We start from the raw sequence: 17,000 nt of genomic DNA, 5'->3' as shown, positions 1-17,000 counted from the left end.
ACCTGAATGAGACCTGCTGAGAAGTCAGATCTGTCTCAAGATCAAGATCGTCTCTTGAGTGGATAGTTGAAAAAGTGAAATAAGCCCTGTGGTTTCCCACACCTTCTGTTAGAGGGGACATCAGCGGTGCCCACAGGACATGGGGGCGTGACTCAAAGGACATGGAGAGGACAGGTCTTGGTGCACCGAGGGCAGCAGGGTTGGGCTACGGAGGGCTCCTTCTAAGTCAGTCCTTGGCTCTGGCTTGGTGGGAATTCGGAAAAGGCAATGATGCCTGCCTTGCAGTTGGCACATCCAAGTCTCAAGTTCCCTACTCTGCAGCCCTGCAGCAGCTCTGTGGCACGTGAGGCCGCCAGGAGGAGATGGATGGGCTCGGTGAACTGCGGCCATGGAGACCAAGAAGTGCGCGCGTGTCTGCGCATTTGCAGGAAACAGTCCATTCTTGGTTTTTTGTTTGTTTGTTTGTTTGTTTGTGCCTCAATCACCAGGTAGGACCAGGCCCAGAGACCCAGAGCAGAGAGGTCCTTAGGAGCGACTGACCTAGGGTGGGTTCTGTCGCCAGAAGCCACCCATCTTGTCACTCCTTGGGAGCATCCTTAGGACCCGGTAGCTCACGTCCGCCGTGCAGGAGGCGCAGCAGACCCGGAGCTGCCTCCGGTGAGGCTTGGGCACTTTGTTAACGCGCAAGGAGCCTCCAGGGCTGGTCCCTATGCGGTCCGGAGCCGCGGGGACAGAGAGGGTTTCCGGGCGGCGGCAGGCTGGCACCCGCGTCAGGTGGCCAGGCCAGGCCCCGCCCCCTCGCCCCGCCCTCTCTCCTCCCTGCGCACCGCACCGGGCTCCCGGTCCCCGGCCCCGCGGCTGCGGCTTCTGCTCGGAGGCTGCGGCGGCGGCGGTGGCGGCGGCGGCGGCAGGAGCGGCCATGGAGGCAGGCGGCGCGGGCCGGCGCGGGAGCGCGGGCTGGAGCTGCCCCGGCCCAGGTCAGAGCCGCCCCTCCCTCAGCTCCCCATGCTCCTTCCCCCTCTGCTCTCCTTCCTCCTGACCCCCGGGTGCCCGGGGTACTGAGTCGACTTCCTCCACCCCGGCCTCCATCTTTCGACCTGGGGGTGTCCCCTCCCTAGCGGTCACTCCTCGAGTGCTCCCCACCTCGTCTCTCCAGCCCGACCGTGCTTCCAGCTCGCCAGGGGCGGTGGAAGCAGCGGGGGGGGGGGTCTCGAGCCTGCACCCTTCCAGTTCATAAAAGCTCTTGACCAGGGGGTGAGGGTGGGCTGGGCGAGGTTTGGTGAGGGAGGGGAGGGGAGAGGAGAGGCCTGGGTTGGAGCCCCTTCCCTCCAGGTCCGGCCGCCCCTCCCTTCCCTGCCTTGAGCCACCCGCATCCTCCAAAAACCTTCTTTCTTAGTTCCCATCCTACCCCTCTTCTCCTTGTGCCCCAAGCTACACACTCACCCTCTTTCTGTCTGGGCGGGGAGAGGAGCCGGCGACATCCTGGATCAGGGGTGCTGAGGCTGGGCAGCGCCGCGCTGGGGTCCTCTCCTTAGGCAGAGCATGGGAGGTGGCGAAGGGAGTAGAATCACACAGCTGGACAGCGTGAGTCAGGCTCCTCCAGTGGGATTACAAATTTCGGGGCTCCCAGACAAGAATCCGCGTCCCTTTCTTTCCCCTCAGCCCCCAGCCTCTTTCCAATCCTACAGTGCCTACTTTCTCCTGCTCACAGGACCCACAGTAACCACTTTAGGCTCTTATGAGTTATCTGAGGGTTGTGAGAGGAAGAAAGGCCAACGCTGGGGGTCCCTGGAACGCCGTGGGATGCAAGCTATGGAGGGTGAGTTTTCTGTCGAAAAAAAAAAAAAAAAAAAAAGCTTTTCCATCTTCCATCACCCTACTCCCCAGTTCCCTTCCATCCTACTTCCTTCCCTGACCCCAGAGCTCTGAGGAGCCAGGATACGGCCCTTCCCTCACTTCATCTCAGGCCCCTCCTCCCTGGTGGCAGAGCTCCAAGCCTGTCCTGGGCTCAGGCATTGATGGAAGTTTGGGCACATCCCTTTGGGCTCCAGTCACCCAGCTAACCAGGTTGTGTGTCCTGGGGGAGCTGCCAGACAGACAGAGGTCCTGCTGAAAGGAGCCTGGAAGCAGCCTTTCAGCGGGGCGCTTGTTCTCACTGCCTGCTGACCTGGATCCCAAGCTGTCTCTTATTTTTAAAAGCCAGGACATGGGCGGGCGTGTGAACTGTCTTTCTGATGCCTCCACTGTCAACTTTGAATGGAGCCTTGCAGCTTTAGTAAGAGAGGCTTAGGAGAGATCGAAGTCAACTTCCCACCACCACACCACAGGACAGGGCAGGGAGGATCAACCAGGACTTCTTGTGAAGTGACCCCAGGCCCTTTTACAGTTCAGTACAGGCCTCCCCTAGAGACTCGATAGCATAAGGGGTCTCAGATGAACCATATGCTATTGGTATTAGAAAAAGAAAACCAGAGATTCAGAATTTAAAAACAAAGCAGTCTCCACCAAGACAAGATTGCTATTTACGGGAACTGCATTGCAGTAAAAGAAGTGCTCACCAATCCAAAAATGGGACCAGTACCAATTCAAGATTTTTGGTTTTTTTTGTTTTGTTTTGTTTTTGGTATTTGTTTTCTAAGACAGGGTTTCTATGTATAACAGCCCTGGCTGTCCTGGGACTGGCTCTGTAGACCAGGCTGGGCTTGAACTCACAGAGACCTGCCTGCTTCTGCCTTCCAAGTGTTAGGATCACACCTGGCTCAATTCAGTGTTTGGTTTTTTTTTTAATAATTTTACTTTTACTTTATGTGCATTGGTGTTTTGCCTGCATGCATGTCTGTGTGAGGGTATCAGGTCCCCTAGAACTGGAGTTACAGACAGTTGTGAGCCGCCTGTGGGTGCTGGGAATTGAACCCAAGTCCTCTGAAAGAGCAGTCAGTGCTCTTAACTGCTGAGCCATCTCTCCAGCCCCTCCAATTCAGTTTTTAAGATATGTCAACAGTACTGGAGGGATGGCTTAGCAGTTATCTTGTGTTTGATTCCCAGCACCCACATGGGAGCTCACAACCATCCTATAACTCCTATAACTGACCCCCAAGGCTACTGCATGCACACTATAGACAGACATACAAGCAGGGAAAACACCCAGATGCATAAAATAAATAAATATTTTTTAAAAAAATGTGTTTGGATGGCAGGCTTTCTTTTATGCATGAGTTCAGTTTCAGACTTACCCTGAAAACCAACTTGGGTCAGCAGGAAAGAGGTGGCACCCAACAGGAATAAAAGTTAGTGTAGAAATTTTCAAAGTCGGGGCTGGAGAGATGGCTCAGAGGTTAAGAGCGTGGACTGCTCTTCCAGAGGTCCTGAGTTCAATTCCCAGCAACCACATGGTGGCTCACAACCATCCGTTATGAGATCTGGTGCCCTCTTCTGGTGTGCAGATATACATGGAAGCTGAAATGTTGTATACATAATAAATAAAATCTTTAAAAAAAAAAAAAGAAATTTTCAAAGTTATTTGATAGCTTGCTTTTGAAAGGGTTCCCACATTTACCCAGTAAACAGCTCAGAGCCATTCCCTTCCAATGTTTTCCTTCTCCACTACAGGCCAAGCCAGTACTTTCCTATTATTAAAAGGCCACCTGGATGTGGGTTTTTTGCTTGTTGCCTTTCCAACCTTGCCCGATTTGGCCTAAATACGCAGCTGTGTCTGAATGTCTGAATCCTTTCTTAACTCCTTGTCCCATTACCCTGTGATCATACTGGAAGTTCCAGGTGTCCTTATGCTACCAACTTCTTGTAGATGAGCCAGGGTGGTGCTGTAAAGGCAGGAGACATTCAATATTAGGAGCTTGGAAGGGGGAAAGGGTACTTCCAAGTCCGACCCACCAGTGCCTCACTGTGAGTTAGGTCCAGCCCAGGGGATCCTGAGAGGACACTGGGTGGCACTCTTCTACTATCCAGTCCCCGGGTGGTAAGATGCAGGACTCTGGAAGGACTGTTGAGGGAAATGGCCATTGACTCTCCGGTGGGATGGTTGTCTCTCCTAGGGGAGGTGCTACTTCCAGCTCTGTATGAGGAGGAAGAGGAGGAGGAGGAAGAGGAAGAGGCCGAAGAAGAGCAAGTGCAGAAAGGAAGCAGTTTGGCTTCCCTGTCCATGAGCAAGCACCGGGGCCTGAGCCTCACAGAGACAGAGCTGGAGGAACTGAGGGCTCAGGTGCTCCAGCTGGTGGCAGAGCTAGAGGAGACACGTGAGCTTGCTGGACAGCATGAGGATGACTCCCTGGAGCTTCAGGGTGAGCATATGTGACAGGGCAGGGGGCATGGCCCAAAGGCTCTGTGTTTCCCTGGTTCCAAACCAGATGTCCCTCTCACTTCAGGGCTCCTGGAGGATGAGCGGCTGGCCAGTGCCCAGCAGGCAGAAGTATTCACCAAGCAGATTCAGCAGCTCCAAGGTAACTGCCCCCCAAGTCTAGACAGACACTGGCCACCCTAATCAAACAAACCTAACTCAGTACCTTGGTCTCTTTCTCTCCTCTCTATTCTTTCTTTTCTCACCCCTTTCTCTTCTCCCTGCCCCGCCCCTCCCAGGTTCTCTTCTTGCCTTCATTTCCTATCTTTGCATTTCTACATGGCAGTCCTCACCTCCTCTCTCTTGACACCTTTTTCTCTTCCCAACCTCTCCCCGCTCCCTACATCCCTGTATACTTTGTTCTCCCAATCCAGGGCCAGGGGTGGATGATCAAGATGGAGTTCTAGGCTATATTTCTTTTTCTGGTTCCTCCAAGGGGGCCATAGGAGCGAACAGGGAGCCAGCGGGATGAGACTGGAGGACACTCCATGTGTCTTTGAAGGAAACATAAGAACATGAGTTTGCCCCCCCCATCCTCTCTTCCAAAGCCTGTGTCCCTTTGTCTCAGAAATCAGGAAGGCAAGCGTCCCAAATTCCACTGCACTACCAAATAAAGAGGGAGCTTTTGTTACTTCTGTGGGCTTCCGGAAGGTTTTGAGGATCTGCCCTAGAAAACAGCAGGGACTCTGTAGAGAGAGCTGAGATCAAGCCAAATGGAAAGTATAAATGGAGGAAAAAAGGTCTGGAAGCCGTCCTGGTGAGAGCAAGCGAGTGTATAAGAGGAGGAGCAGAAAAGAAGGGTACAAGATGTAAGCAAGGGGAGACACAGGAAAAATGGCAAAGAGAAGAGAAATGGCAGAGATGCAGAGCACTGGGAGGGAGGGAGCGTGGGTGTTGTTTTCATAATATCTGAGCTCTTGGGCTTAGCTTTATCGTGTACAAATTTTTGCTAACCTTGGGCAGGTCACTTTTATCCCTGTGAGTCTCAAGTTTCTTGTCTGTAAAATGGGTTAACTCATTTGTCTGTCAACTATTTGTTGAGATCCATTATATTTAAAGGACCAACAAAGAACACAGTTGACCAAATCCCTAAAGAGTAGATTCCAAAGCTGGGCTGGGTGGCGTAGGCCTGTAATCCCAGTATGTGGGAAATAAAGGCAGGAGAATCAGGAATTTGATGCCATCCAAGGCTTCATAGTGAGTGCAAGGCTATCTGGGCTTCATGAGACCCTGTTTCATTTTTTTAAAAGTAATTCTAAAGGAAAACATAAACAAGTTCAGTTGGCAATAAAGGCAATGCATATATGAACTCAGTGTAGACCTGTGATATGTGGTCGGGAATGAGATAGGAGTCCATTTTACATAGATGCCTTTGACAAGCCTTTAAGAAGATGGCACTTAAGTTGAGTAATGGGAACGACCCAGACATTCAAAGATCTGATGGAAGGACCCAGTGGGCAGAAGGACCTGAGATGGGAATGAGCGTCATGTGTTGGGGGGACAGAACCAAGGTCATTGTGAAGTGCTTGTGAACGACTCTGGTAAGAGAAAGTTCCAAGAGAAGGCAGAGGTCAGGTTACAAGAGGCCTTTTAGGTCAGCTGACAGGGCTGGGTTTCATTGTAGGTGAGGTAGAGACTACAGGATGCATTTTCCAAGGCTGCAGTCACTGATAAGGTTTACATTTTTAGTTTAGCTTTGCCTTTTTCCTCCACTGTCAAGTGTTCTACGACCGAGCAACATCCCTAACCCTCCAAAAGAGTCCTTTGGAATGCAGGGGGAGGAGGAGGAGGGAGTCAAGTATGCTAGTAGTTCATTTAACCAATTGTTTTCTTGAACTAAGGCAGTAGAAATGGAGATGGCTCAGAATATGTTTTGAAGGTGGAACCTTCATGAGTTTACCCAGGGAAAACGGGTAAATAGTGATATCTTTTTTTTTTAAGATTTTATTTATTGATTCTGTATACAACAGTCTGCTTCCATGTATATCTGCACACCAAAAGAGGGCACCAGATCTCATAACAGATGGTTGGGAGCCACCATGTGGGTGCTGGGAATTGAACTCAGGAACTCTGGAAGAGCAGTAGTGCTCTTAACCTCTGAGTTATCTCTCCAGCCCTAAATAGTGATATCTAATAGGCATGGAAAAGGTTGGCAAGAAACAAGTTTGGGGACTAGGGAAACCATTTAAGAGTTTTTTACTGGGTGAGTTTGATGACCAAATGAGTATGTGAAGAAAGCATTTGGGTGTATGAATCCACAACTAGGGAAGAAACAAGGCCTGGAAATGAGATTTGGTATTTTTTTTTTTAATTCAAACCTCAACTTAAAAAAAATTATTTTATGTATGAGTATTGCATCTGCATGTACACCTTTATGCCAGAAGAGGGCATCAGATCCCACTAGAGATGGTTGTGAGCCACCATGTGGTTGCTGGGAATTGAACTCATGACCTCTAGAAGATCAGCCAGTGCTCTTAACTGCTGAGCCATCTCTCCAGCCCCTGACTTAGTAGTTTTTAACGTGCATTATAATCTATGGGAGATGGGCATTCAGTCACACCAGGAGATGCCAGAGGGGAAAGGCCCAAGACAGGAGGACCTTACAAAGGAAATGGTGATAGAAGGAACACCTAAGTCCATTCTGCCCTGAAAGCCAAGAGTAGACAGAAATGCTTCTGCGAAGGCAGGTGAGGTGGCCCCTGGAGTTGGCAAGATGGAGAACCGGGAGACAGCGCAGACTGGATTGGAACTGGAGAGAAAACAGGAGGTCAAACGGAGAACTGAGCACAGATCATGGCGATGACCGTTTTAAAGAGGAATAGGGACAGAGAGAGAAGCGGGGTCAGGGGAGAGGGCTTGTCTTCTAAGGAGCCCTTGATCTTGTTTATACGGTGAAATTGAGCCAAGTATTAGCCCTTGCTTCGAAAGGAACATTCTTCTCCTTCCCAGTATGGCGAAGTCTGAAAATCTGAAAAGGGAAAGGAGCTGTTGCTAGATGCCCATGACTCCCGGGCGAGGGGCTGCGGCGCTGAGACCCACCCAGGCCCCGCCCCTCGGGAGGAGCCTGAGATGGGTCGGTGCGCACGCGCGTTGCCCGTTTCCGCCGAGTGGGGGCGCTCGCGGCCTCAGAGGTACCTGGTGTTCAGAGGCGGTTCCGGCCGCCACAGCCCCCCCGGGGCGGCACCGGCGGGGAGGCGGGAGGCCCCCTGGGAGACCGCTTGTGGGGGGCCGGCGAGATGCAGGCCATAACCAGTAAGTGCAAGTCGCCTTCTGCGCCCCGCTGGCTGACGCCCGAATCCTCCTCGGCGCCCCGACGGCCCCAGCCCGCAGTCAACCGGCGCCGGCTCTTTGGAACCTGGTCCCTGCCTTTCCAACTCCTGGCCGGCCTGCCCCATCCAGTTCCAGGATAGGCCTGGCTCCTCGCCACCATCGCTACCCTGACTCCCAGCATCTGAGAAGGCACTTCACAGAGCCCCATTCCAGAGAGCCACCGGGCGGGCGACGTCTGAGGGAGGGCTTGCTAGAGGGAGACGAGGCTGGTCTGCCCCCCCCCTCGAACGCCCAGCCTGGGTGTTCCGCCATCACGGTGACCAGCTGACCTCCACGTCTCCCCCCTCCAACCAGACTGAGCTGTGTCGTGGGGTGCTGTAGTTGGCCTCCCCGTCTCTCGGCTATGAAAGCAGGGAACACGCTCGCTTTAATTCCTTTCAAAGTCAGGGCTTGGGGGTGTAGTTCATTCAGTGTCTACAATACGTGAGGTGCTGCTGGGTTCAACCCCTAGTAAAGAAATTTAAAATAAAAACAAGACCCAGGAAGTTAGACGACCCGGTGCACATGCTTGACGGAGACCTGGAGACCTCTTCTCCTTGAGGTGCCCTGTCCACTCAACAGTGATATCTGCCATATATCCAAATAGGTCCTTCTCCCTTCTCCCCGCTCCCATACAGCTTGACCCAACCTGGGCTCACACTCCTAGGCTCAAACAATTCTCCTGCCTCAGCCTCTAGGGTGCTGGGACTACAGGCATGTACAACTATGCGCTTAAATCCTAGAGTCTCTTAAACATGTACTTTTGTATACACAGAAGAGACTTAAGTAAAAATTGAACAAATGAGTCCCTCCATCATGCATGAATACGGGAAATATTTGTTGAGCCGCTTTCTGCCAAGCACAGTACCAGATATGGGAGCGGTAATGGTGAACAAAACAGGCGCGTCCCCTGTTTTCATAGTTTATACCTAAGTGAGGATGGAACGGAACACAGGCACACATGCTGCTAAGTTCAAGGAGCCTTGAGAGCGTTGGGGATCCCTCTTTAGGAGGAGGTGAGGGAGATGCTAGAACAAGATGAAGTCTGGATGTCTGGTAGAGTGAGCGGGGGATGGGACATGGGGGCAGTATGAAGTCCAATTCTCTTTAATCCGTTAGCCCCACCTCTACTGAATTCTTTCTGGAATCCATGCCGTTAGCTCTCCACTTTTGAGAGTTTGGCCCATTCCAAATGGGTGACCTGCATCTAGAACTCAGAGAGGCAAAACTAGACGTGGTGGTGACTCATGTCTGTAATTCCATCACTTGGGAGGCTGAGGCCAAAGGAGTTTGAGACCAGCATGTACCACAGAATGAGACACTGTCTTAAAAACAACAAAAGAAACCTCAGATGTTCTACAGAGCTGGACACATTTGTTTTGCAAATTTTAATATATGCATAACCATATATAAAATGTAGAAACTTGTGAAAATCAAGCAACACAGGTATGGTATGGAGATTGAAATACCTGCCATATGTTAGCCTACTCCTCTGAGGCAATTGCTATTTTTTTTAAAGATTATTTATTATGTATACAACATTCTGCTTCCATGTATATCTGCACACCAGAAGAGAGCACCATATCTCATAACGATGGTTGTGAGCCACCATGTGGTTGCTGGGAATTGAACTCAGGACCTCTGGAAGAGCAGTCAGTGCTCTTAACCTCTGAGCCATCTCTCCAGCCTGCAATTGCTATTTTTTAAATGAATTTTCTGTATATGTGTGGCATATGTGTGTTCATGTGTGTACGTGTGTGTGTGTGTGTGTGTGTGTGTGTGTGTGTGTGTGTGTGTGTGTGAATGCATATGTGTGCATATGAGTGTGGAGACTAGGAGTCAATGTCAAGTGTCTTCCTTAGTCATTGTCCACCTTATTTTTTGAGACAGGAGTTGCTCACTGAGCCAAGAGCTCGCTGATTCAGCTAAACAGGCTAGCCAGTAAGCTTCAATGATCTTTCTCTGCCTCCTACCCCCTCCCCAGTCCCAAGGGCAAGGGTAACTGACTCATGCCACTATGTCTGGGTTTTTATGTGGATGTTAAGGCCTGCACTCAGGCCCTTATGTTTGCATGGCAATTGTTTTACCAACTAAGCCATTTTCCCAGCCTTGAAGCAACTGCTCTATGGTTTGGGGCCATAGATTTTTCTAGGCCTTTCCCCTGTGTTTTTAAATGTTTGTTGTGTAGTGTCTGGTTTGGTTTTCTTTCTAGTCACAATAGCATGGGAACACTTTGATATTTTTAGTTAGTAAAAAGGTTTGCTTTGACTGAGGTCTAAAGTGACACTGATTGGCTCCTACTAAGGCCCTCTTGGAGAATAGCACCATTGACTCAAACAGTTGACATTATCAGTCACCTTGTAGGTTAGTATTCCATGTTTTATTGTTTTATAATGAGCTTTTAAAATTTGACCTTGAATTCTAGATTAGTGCTGTCTTTCATCCTGTGCTTTACAAGGTGTTTGGGGTAAGGGGCAGCCTCTGAAGCTGTAAGTCTGAATTTCCTAAGCTCCCAGGATGGAATTTTTGGTAAGACTTAGGACACTGGTAAAATACTGCCTAATAGAATACCTAGCCCAGGCTGGACCCAGATTCACAATATAGCTGAGAATGACCTTGAATTTCTGACCTTCCTGTTTCCACCTCTCAAGTTTTGGAATGACAGTGTGAGTCACCACACCTAGGGATCTTAGATTTTAACTGGCAAGTGGTTTTTTAGACATACTTAATACTATTCTGTTTGTTTATTTTTTTTTTTGTTTTTTAGATGAGCATACAAAGTAATGGGTTTTCTTGTGGCCTCTCCACGCAGGCGTCACTGTACTGTGTTCTTGTAACACTTCATACTTTCTGTTCACACTAGCCCACATTGATGCTATGAATGTAAGCCCTCAGAGTCTGCCTTTCTACCACATTTACTACAAAGAGTCATTGTCTAACCCTTTCTTGAGTACCCTTTCATCCTATACCTTATGGTGCTCTACTTCTCTTGTGGGGGTCAAGACTAGGTAGGTTGTCAGTAATTCCCAGACAAGAAGTAAGTCTATCTTCTAACATGCTTAACTTATCCACTTATCTTCTTGACCATCAACCTTTGGGTTTTCCAGGTGAGCTGCAACATCTACGGGAGGAGATTTCCCTGTTAGAGCATGAGAAAGAAAGTGAACTTAAAGAAATAGAGCAGGAGTTGCATTTGGCCCAGGAGGAGATCCAGAATCTACGGCAAGCTGCAGCAGATTCTGCAAGTGAACATGAGAGTGACATAGCATCCTTGCAGGAAGATCTCTGCCGGTTGCAGGGTGAACTTGATGACATGGAACGCATTCGAGGGGATTATGAGATGGAGATTGCCTCGCTCCGCGCAGAAATGGACTTGAAGACTTCTGAACCATCTGAGATAAGTGTCTCAGACTTCTCTGGGGTACAAGGTATGAGACCTTCTGTTTCATTCACAGAGTTGAATAGAAGAGAAGACATTGTAGATAGGAAGATGGTGGAAGAGTAGTATTAGATTATATATTAGAAACCTCTAGGGGGCTGGAGAGATGGCTCAGAGGTTAAGAGCACCGACTGCCCTTCCAGAGGTCTTGAGTTCAATTCCCAGCAACCACATGGTGGCTCACAACCATCCGTTATGAGATCTGATGCCCTCTTCTGATGTGCAGATATATATGGAAGCAGAATGTTGTGTACATAATAAATAAATAAAATCTTAAAAAAAAAAAAGAACGAAACCTCTAGAAAAAAAATCCCCCATGTTTACTTCGAGACTGGAGAGAAAGACTCACTCAGCTGTTATATAACCATTCCATGGTGGTGTAAGAATTAGTGCCATAGAGATGTTCCCTGGAGACTTTTTTTTTTTTTTTTTTTTTTTTTTTTTGGTTTTTCGAGACAGAGTTTTTCTGTAGCCTTGCAGCCTGTTCTGGAACTCGCTCTGTAGATCAGGCTAGCCCCCCTGGAGATGAACAGGGAGCTGTTGGGTACTGGTCAATTTAACTCACTGGGGAATAAAAGGTCTAGGGAGGATACAGAAGGAGGAAAGATGTCACCGTAGGAAAGCCTTCTTGCTGCTGTGGTATCATGGCTCTCTGCCTGAACCTGTTTAGGCCTCTAGTCCTGAGTCTGAGAACCAGAATGCTAATTCTTAGGTTTCCTTAGCCCTCCCCAGAGTAGACACTTTTGCAGATCAGAGCACAAGCCAGCTGGGGAGAAAGAGAGGTTATTTCTAGTAAGCATGGGGTACTCAAAAGCTTCAAGCCCTGTTTTCAGACATCTCCCAGCTAGATGCTAGGATTCATGACATCAGCGGGTTAGCCTTTATTCTAGCCTGGATTTATGATCTAGGTATGATGGAGGCCCTCCCTACGTTTGGCCAGGTCTAGCAGAGATAGTCAACAAGGAAATAAAAAGAATTGCAAGTTTTCCAGCTGTATTAAGCGTTTTTCAGAAGTGCCTTTGGACAGGTGGTGCTAAGAGAGGGAGGCAGCACAAGGGAAAGGATGCAGCCAGAGTGGACCAAACCTGAGTCAGGAACTCAGCTCTAGCTGGGGTAGCAGGATCAACTCAGTCAACTTATTACATCTTTCCAAGCTTCATCTATATCTGGACTATGGATCCCCAACGTGGTCAAATCTAAATGACATGTGGAGTTAATCGAAATGTATGGTTGTTGATTCTTAATCGTGACAAGTAGGCAATGTAACGTAAGATGCTTAATAGCTGAGGAACTTGGGTGAGAATTCTCCCAGGGAAATTTGAACTGACTTTGTGCGTGCACTGTCTTAATTTTTTCCTTTTAAACCTAAACCTGTTCTAAAATTAGGTTTTTTTTTTTGTTTTTGTTTTTGTTTCTTTGTTTTTAAACTAGGGGTCTGGGGAGGCCTTATACAGGGCTATTTCAAGGATTAAATGGGGGTAAAAATCATCAAGTCCAATGCTGCATGCACAGTTCTCATTAAAGGTTTCCTTCCTTCCTATGGTAATCTTCAGAACTTCTCTTTCTTTCTTTCTTTCTTCCTTTCTTTCTTTCTTTCTTTCTTTCTTTCTTTCTTTCTTTCTTCTTTCCTTCCTTTCTTTCTTCCTTTCTTCCTTTAGTTTTTTTTCATTTACTAAATTGAAATTTATTTATTTGTTTATTGAGACAGAGTCTCCCTACATAGCCCTTGCTGTTCTGGAACTTGCTCTGTAGACCAGGCTGGCCTCAAACACACAGAGACTTCTCTGCTTCTGCCTCCCAAATGCTGGGTTTTAAGGGATTTGCCACCATGCCTGGCTTGGGATAAAGAAGAGACATTAGAAGTGTTGGTCAGGGATGTGACTCTTCTGTCAAAAAAAAATACTATCTTGTATTAAATAAGGCCAGTTAGTGTACCTTCAGTGTAGTCAAATTAGTGCTCTAAGTGCTGTGATTTCTTTTGTGTGTGTTGGAGTGTGTGGTATATGTGTGTTGGGGCTGGGGAAGCACTGTCCTCTACATGCAATGTAGAAGCCAGAAGTTGGTGTTACGTGTCTGTTCTCCGTGTCCACCTTATTTTTTTGAGACAGGATTTGTCACTGAACCTGAAGTTTACCACCTTGGCTAGACTGGCTCACTAGTGAACCCCCAGGGTATCCCACTGGTCTTCATACCCTCAGTTCTGGGTTTATAAAGGTACAAGCTGCCATTCCTGGCTTTTTATGGGGATACTAGGAATCAGAACTCATGTTTATACAAACAAGCACTTTACCCACTCAGCTATCTCCCCAGCCCCAGTAATATTATTCTTTTCTTTAAATATTTATTTACTTTTATTTGTATGCATACATGTCTGTGTCTTTCACATGTTTGGGTAACAGCTAAGTCCAAAAGAAGGTATTGGAGCCTCTGGAGCTGGAGTTATAGGTGGTTATGAGTCAGGCAACATGGGAGCTGGAAACTCTGTTAGAGGCTGAACCTCCTCTATAGCTCTGATGGTTCTTACTCAGAGAAATACAACTTGGGTATTTATAGCAATGGGGAATTTCAACAGGACCTCTTCTCTCTTCTAATGCTTGAGAAAAACAAGCATTTTAGATTGGGATGGGCGTTTCTGTTAGCAGATGAAGAAAAATGAGTGTGGCTTGGTGGTAGCGTGCTTGTTGGTACACATGGTGAGACCCTAGCTTTTATCCCAAGCACCCTTTGTCTTAGTTAGGGCTTCTGTTCTGCAATAAAACCCCACGGCCATAAAGGTTTATCCAATGTGCACTTCCACATTGCTGTTCACCACTGAAGGAGGTCATGGCAGGGACTCCAACAAGGCAGGAACCTGGAAGCAGGAGCTGATGCAGAGGCCATGGAGGAGTGCTGCTTACTGGCTTACTTCACATAGCTTGCTCAGCCTGCTTTCTTATAGAATCCACGTCCACCAGCCCAGGGATGGCACCACCCACCATAGGTTGGGCCTTTCCCCCATTAACCAACCTTACAGCTGATGCTCATAGAGGCATTTTCTCAACCGAGGCTCCTTTCTTTCTGCTGACTCTAGCTTGTGTCAAGGTGACACACAAAACCAGCTAGTACACCATTCCTCCCCACCAAAAAGCAAAAACAAACCTACAAACAAAAACAAAAAACCCAACAACAAGGAGTATTTGGACTGTTTCCAGTCCAGTGTCTTCAGTGTGGTGATAAAGGAAATAAAGGATACTCAGAATGAGTGGACTGTCTCTGAAAGGCAGATCTGGCAATTTACATCTCTCAGGGTTTTGCGCTAAAAGCATGTTGGGGGCTATGGCTGTGCCTCAGTTGCTAGAGTGCTTGCTTAGCATGCATGAAGTGCTGTGTCTGATCCAGGATACCTCATTAAAAAAAAAAAAAAAAAAAAAAAGGTTAGTTAGAGACTAGCCTATGCTACCTGAGGCTCCCTCTGAAGAAAAAAATAATGGGGAGGCAATCGTAAATAGTTAACTAGAAACTTAGATACAATGAATTCAACTTAAGCCTTCAAGAGCTGCTGAAAGCTCAAGACAGTATTTCAGTTGGGGCTGTAAGGATGAATATTCAGGGTCTGTCTTCTGTGCCTCGGGAAAAGAGGGACTGTGTAGCTCTTTGCTGTTGAGTTTCCATCCACGAAAACTTGGGACTGGTCATCAGGGCTTCTATCCACTGAGGGTCTTCTTTCTCTCTGCTTATCTTCTGCAGAAGAACTACAACAGCTTCGGGAGCGCTACCACTTCCTGAACGAGGAGTACCAGGCCTTGCAGGAGAGCAACAGCAGCCTCACAGGGCAGCTTGCTGAGCTGGAGAGCGATAGGTATGGCTAGGAGGCAGGAGCGCAGCACATTCTCTCTTGGGCTCTCTTGGGCCTTCCCAGAAGGCAGAGGCTGGAGTAATGAATGGTCCTCTGCCTCTGGCAAGCAGTTATTTCTTTGTTATCCCAAGGGTATGAGACCTCCCAGGAGCAGACTCAGAATGCCACCAAACTATATTATCAGAACTGTAGTTAATGAGCAGCCACAAAGATGTAGTTTTCCTCTATTTTGTCATTGGTTCTGCTTTGTATTGGATCAGCCGAGATTCCTTTGTTGTCCATAGATATAATTCAGTCTAATGTCATAGAGCAGTGACTCTCAACCTTCCTAATGCTGCAATCCTTTAACACAGTTCCTCAGGTTGAGGTGAGCCCCAACCATAAAATTATTTTGTTACTACTTCATAACTGTAATTTTGCTACTGTTATGAATTGTAATATAAATATCTGATATGTGACCCCCAGAGGGATCATGACATGAAGGTTGAAAACCACTGGGATAGAGCCTTCAGGTTAGAGGTGGCTTGGCATCAGGCCCAGTCTTGAAACCAAGATCCTAGGATTTCCCAAAGTCAAAATGCCCATGCAGTGAGGCACTGGAGGTTTTGTGTCATCTTCTAAACACATTTATTTGAGAGGTGAAGCACAATAAAAGGCTTGTTAGTAATGTTGGCTCAAATTGGAAGCACTGGGCCTGAGCCTAATCAACCCTGGGTTCTGGATTACAGGACACGAAGAGCAACAGAACTATGGCTGGAATCCCAGATGCTAAAGAGCAAGATGTCAGTAGAGTCTCAGACTTCAGAACTGGACTTTCCAGAGCCTAATCCTGAGATGCAGCTTTTGCGGCAGCAGCTGCTGGGAACTGAGGAACAGATGCAGGGCATGAAGACCAAGGTAGGTTTGGAGGGTGAAGGTTCCTGCTGCCACCTTGCACCTTTTCCTTGCCTCTAGTAAGCATAAGGGTAACAAAAGAGCCATGCAGTATGGCACTGTGGCACGGTATGGTATCTTGGGGCCTTGCCTGACTGATGGAAGTATAGTCACGTGTCATGTGATAGCATTTCAATCAAAAAATGGACCAGATACATGGTAGCAGTCCTATACAATTATATGAGTGCTAAAAAGTTCTTACCCCTACTGATGTTGTAGTGTAGCAACTTACTGAACAGGCGTATGGTTGTGCTAGTGCAAAGGAGCCTACTGTGTGTGAAACTTCCAGTTGTGTGATAGTATAACACACAGTTATATAGTACAACAACTTAATGAGAAGAGACTACTAATATTTTATGTTTTGACTGTATTATGTTTTTATTATTTTTAAAAAGCCTTTCTCCTTAAAAAACAAAAACAAAATGTTCATTATGAAACAGGATGCCAGCCTGAGGTGGTGGCACACACCTTTAATGCCAGAATTTGGGAGGCAGAGGCAGGCGGATCTCTGTAAGTTTGAGGCCAGCCTGGTCTCCAGAGTGAGTTTCAGGACAGTCAGAGCTATACAGAGAAACCCTGTCTCAAAAAAAGAAACAAAAAACTGAGGATGCCATATTATACTGACAGCATCTTCAGATATCTTTCCTTTTTTTGTGTGTCTGTTAATGACATCATTCTCTTTTGTGCTTAGTTCAATCTCAGGGTGTTCATTGGTACCCTAGGAACAGTAAAGCATGGTCACCACACACACACACACACACACACACACACACACACACACACACACACACACACCATACTAAGTTTGTGTAAGTATACTCTGTAATGGTCACACAATTATTTAGTAGCTTAATGACAAATTTCTCAGCGTGAGTCTACACTGTTATGTAACATCTGACTATATTCAAATCAGAGGAATGATGTATTTTCCCTATTCCTAGTGTGCCAATCAGCCCCATTCCATTTCCCACATAGTGTAAGGACTTGTGTTCTGAGTTGGAAGAGCTCCAGCATCATCGCCGGGTCAGTGAGGAGGAGCAGAAGCGGCTGCAGAGGGAGCTCAAGTGTGCCCAGAACGAGATGCTTCGGTTTCAGAACTGCCACAGCGTTACCCAGGTAAACACAGCTAG

The 17,000-nt window shown here is 47.6% G+C and overlaps 1 protein-coding gene across 5 annotated transcripts in view; it reads left to right on the top strand.

Annotated features, from left to right (window-relative positions):
* The first annotated feature begins 867 nt into the window (after positions 1–867).
* Ccdc136 (coiled-coil domain containing 136) overlaps positions 868–17,000 on the top strand; it is a 31,791-nt gene continuing 15,658 nt past the window's right edge. For all 5 annotated transcript variants that reach the window (XM_035450948.1, XM_027391345.2, XM_035450949.1 and 2 more), the window contains exons 1-8: positions 868–977; positions 1,712–1,819; positions 4,053–4,298; positions 4,383–4,457; positions 10,771–11,091; positions 14,829–14,940; positions 15,666–15,834; positions 16,846–16,986. In XM_035450948.1, the coding sequence (XP_035306839.1) occupies positions 920–977; positions 1,712–1,819; positions 4,053–4,298; positions 4,383–4,457; positions 10,771–11,091; positions 14,829–14,940; positions 15,666–15,834; positions 16,846–16,986 (1,230 nt within the window). In that variant the 5' untranslated portion in view covers positions 868–919. The remainder of the gene's footprint in view (positions 978–1,711; positions 1,820–4,052; positions 4,299–4,382; positions 4,458–10,770; positions 11,092–14,828; positions 14,941–15,665; positions 15,835–16,845; positions 16,987–17,000) is intronic.

This window comes from Cricetulus griseus (genome assembly GCF_003668045.3).
Source record: "Cricetulus griseus strain 17A/GY chromosome 1 unlocalized genomic scaffold, alternate assembly CriGri-PICRH-1.0 chr1_0, whole genome shotgun sequence".
Taxonomy (NCBI): Eukaryota; Metazoa; Chordata; class Mammalia; order Rodentia; family Cricetidae; genus Cricetulus; species Cricetulus griseus.
The sequence above is the reverse complement of the archived record's forward strand: the minus strand, read 5'-3'. Positions and strand labels throughout refer to the sequence as shown.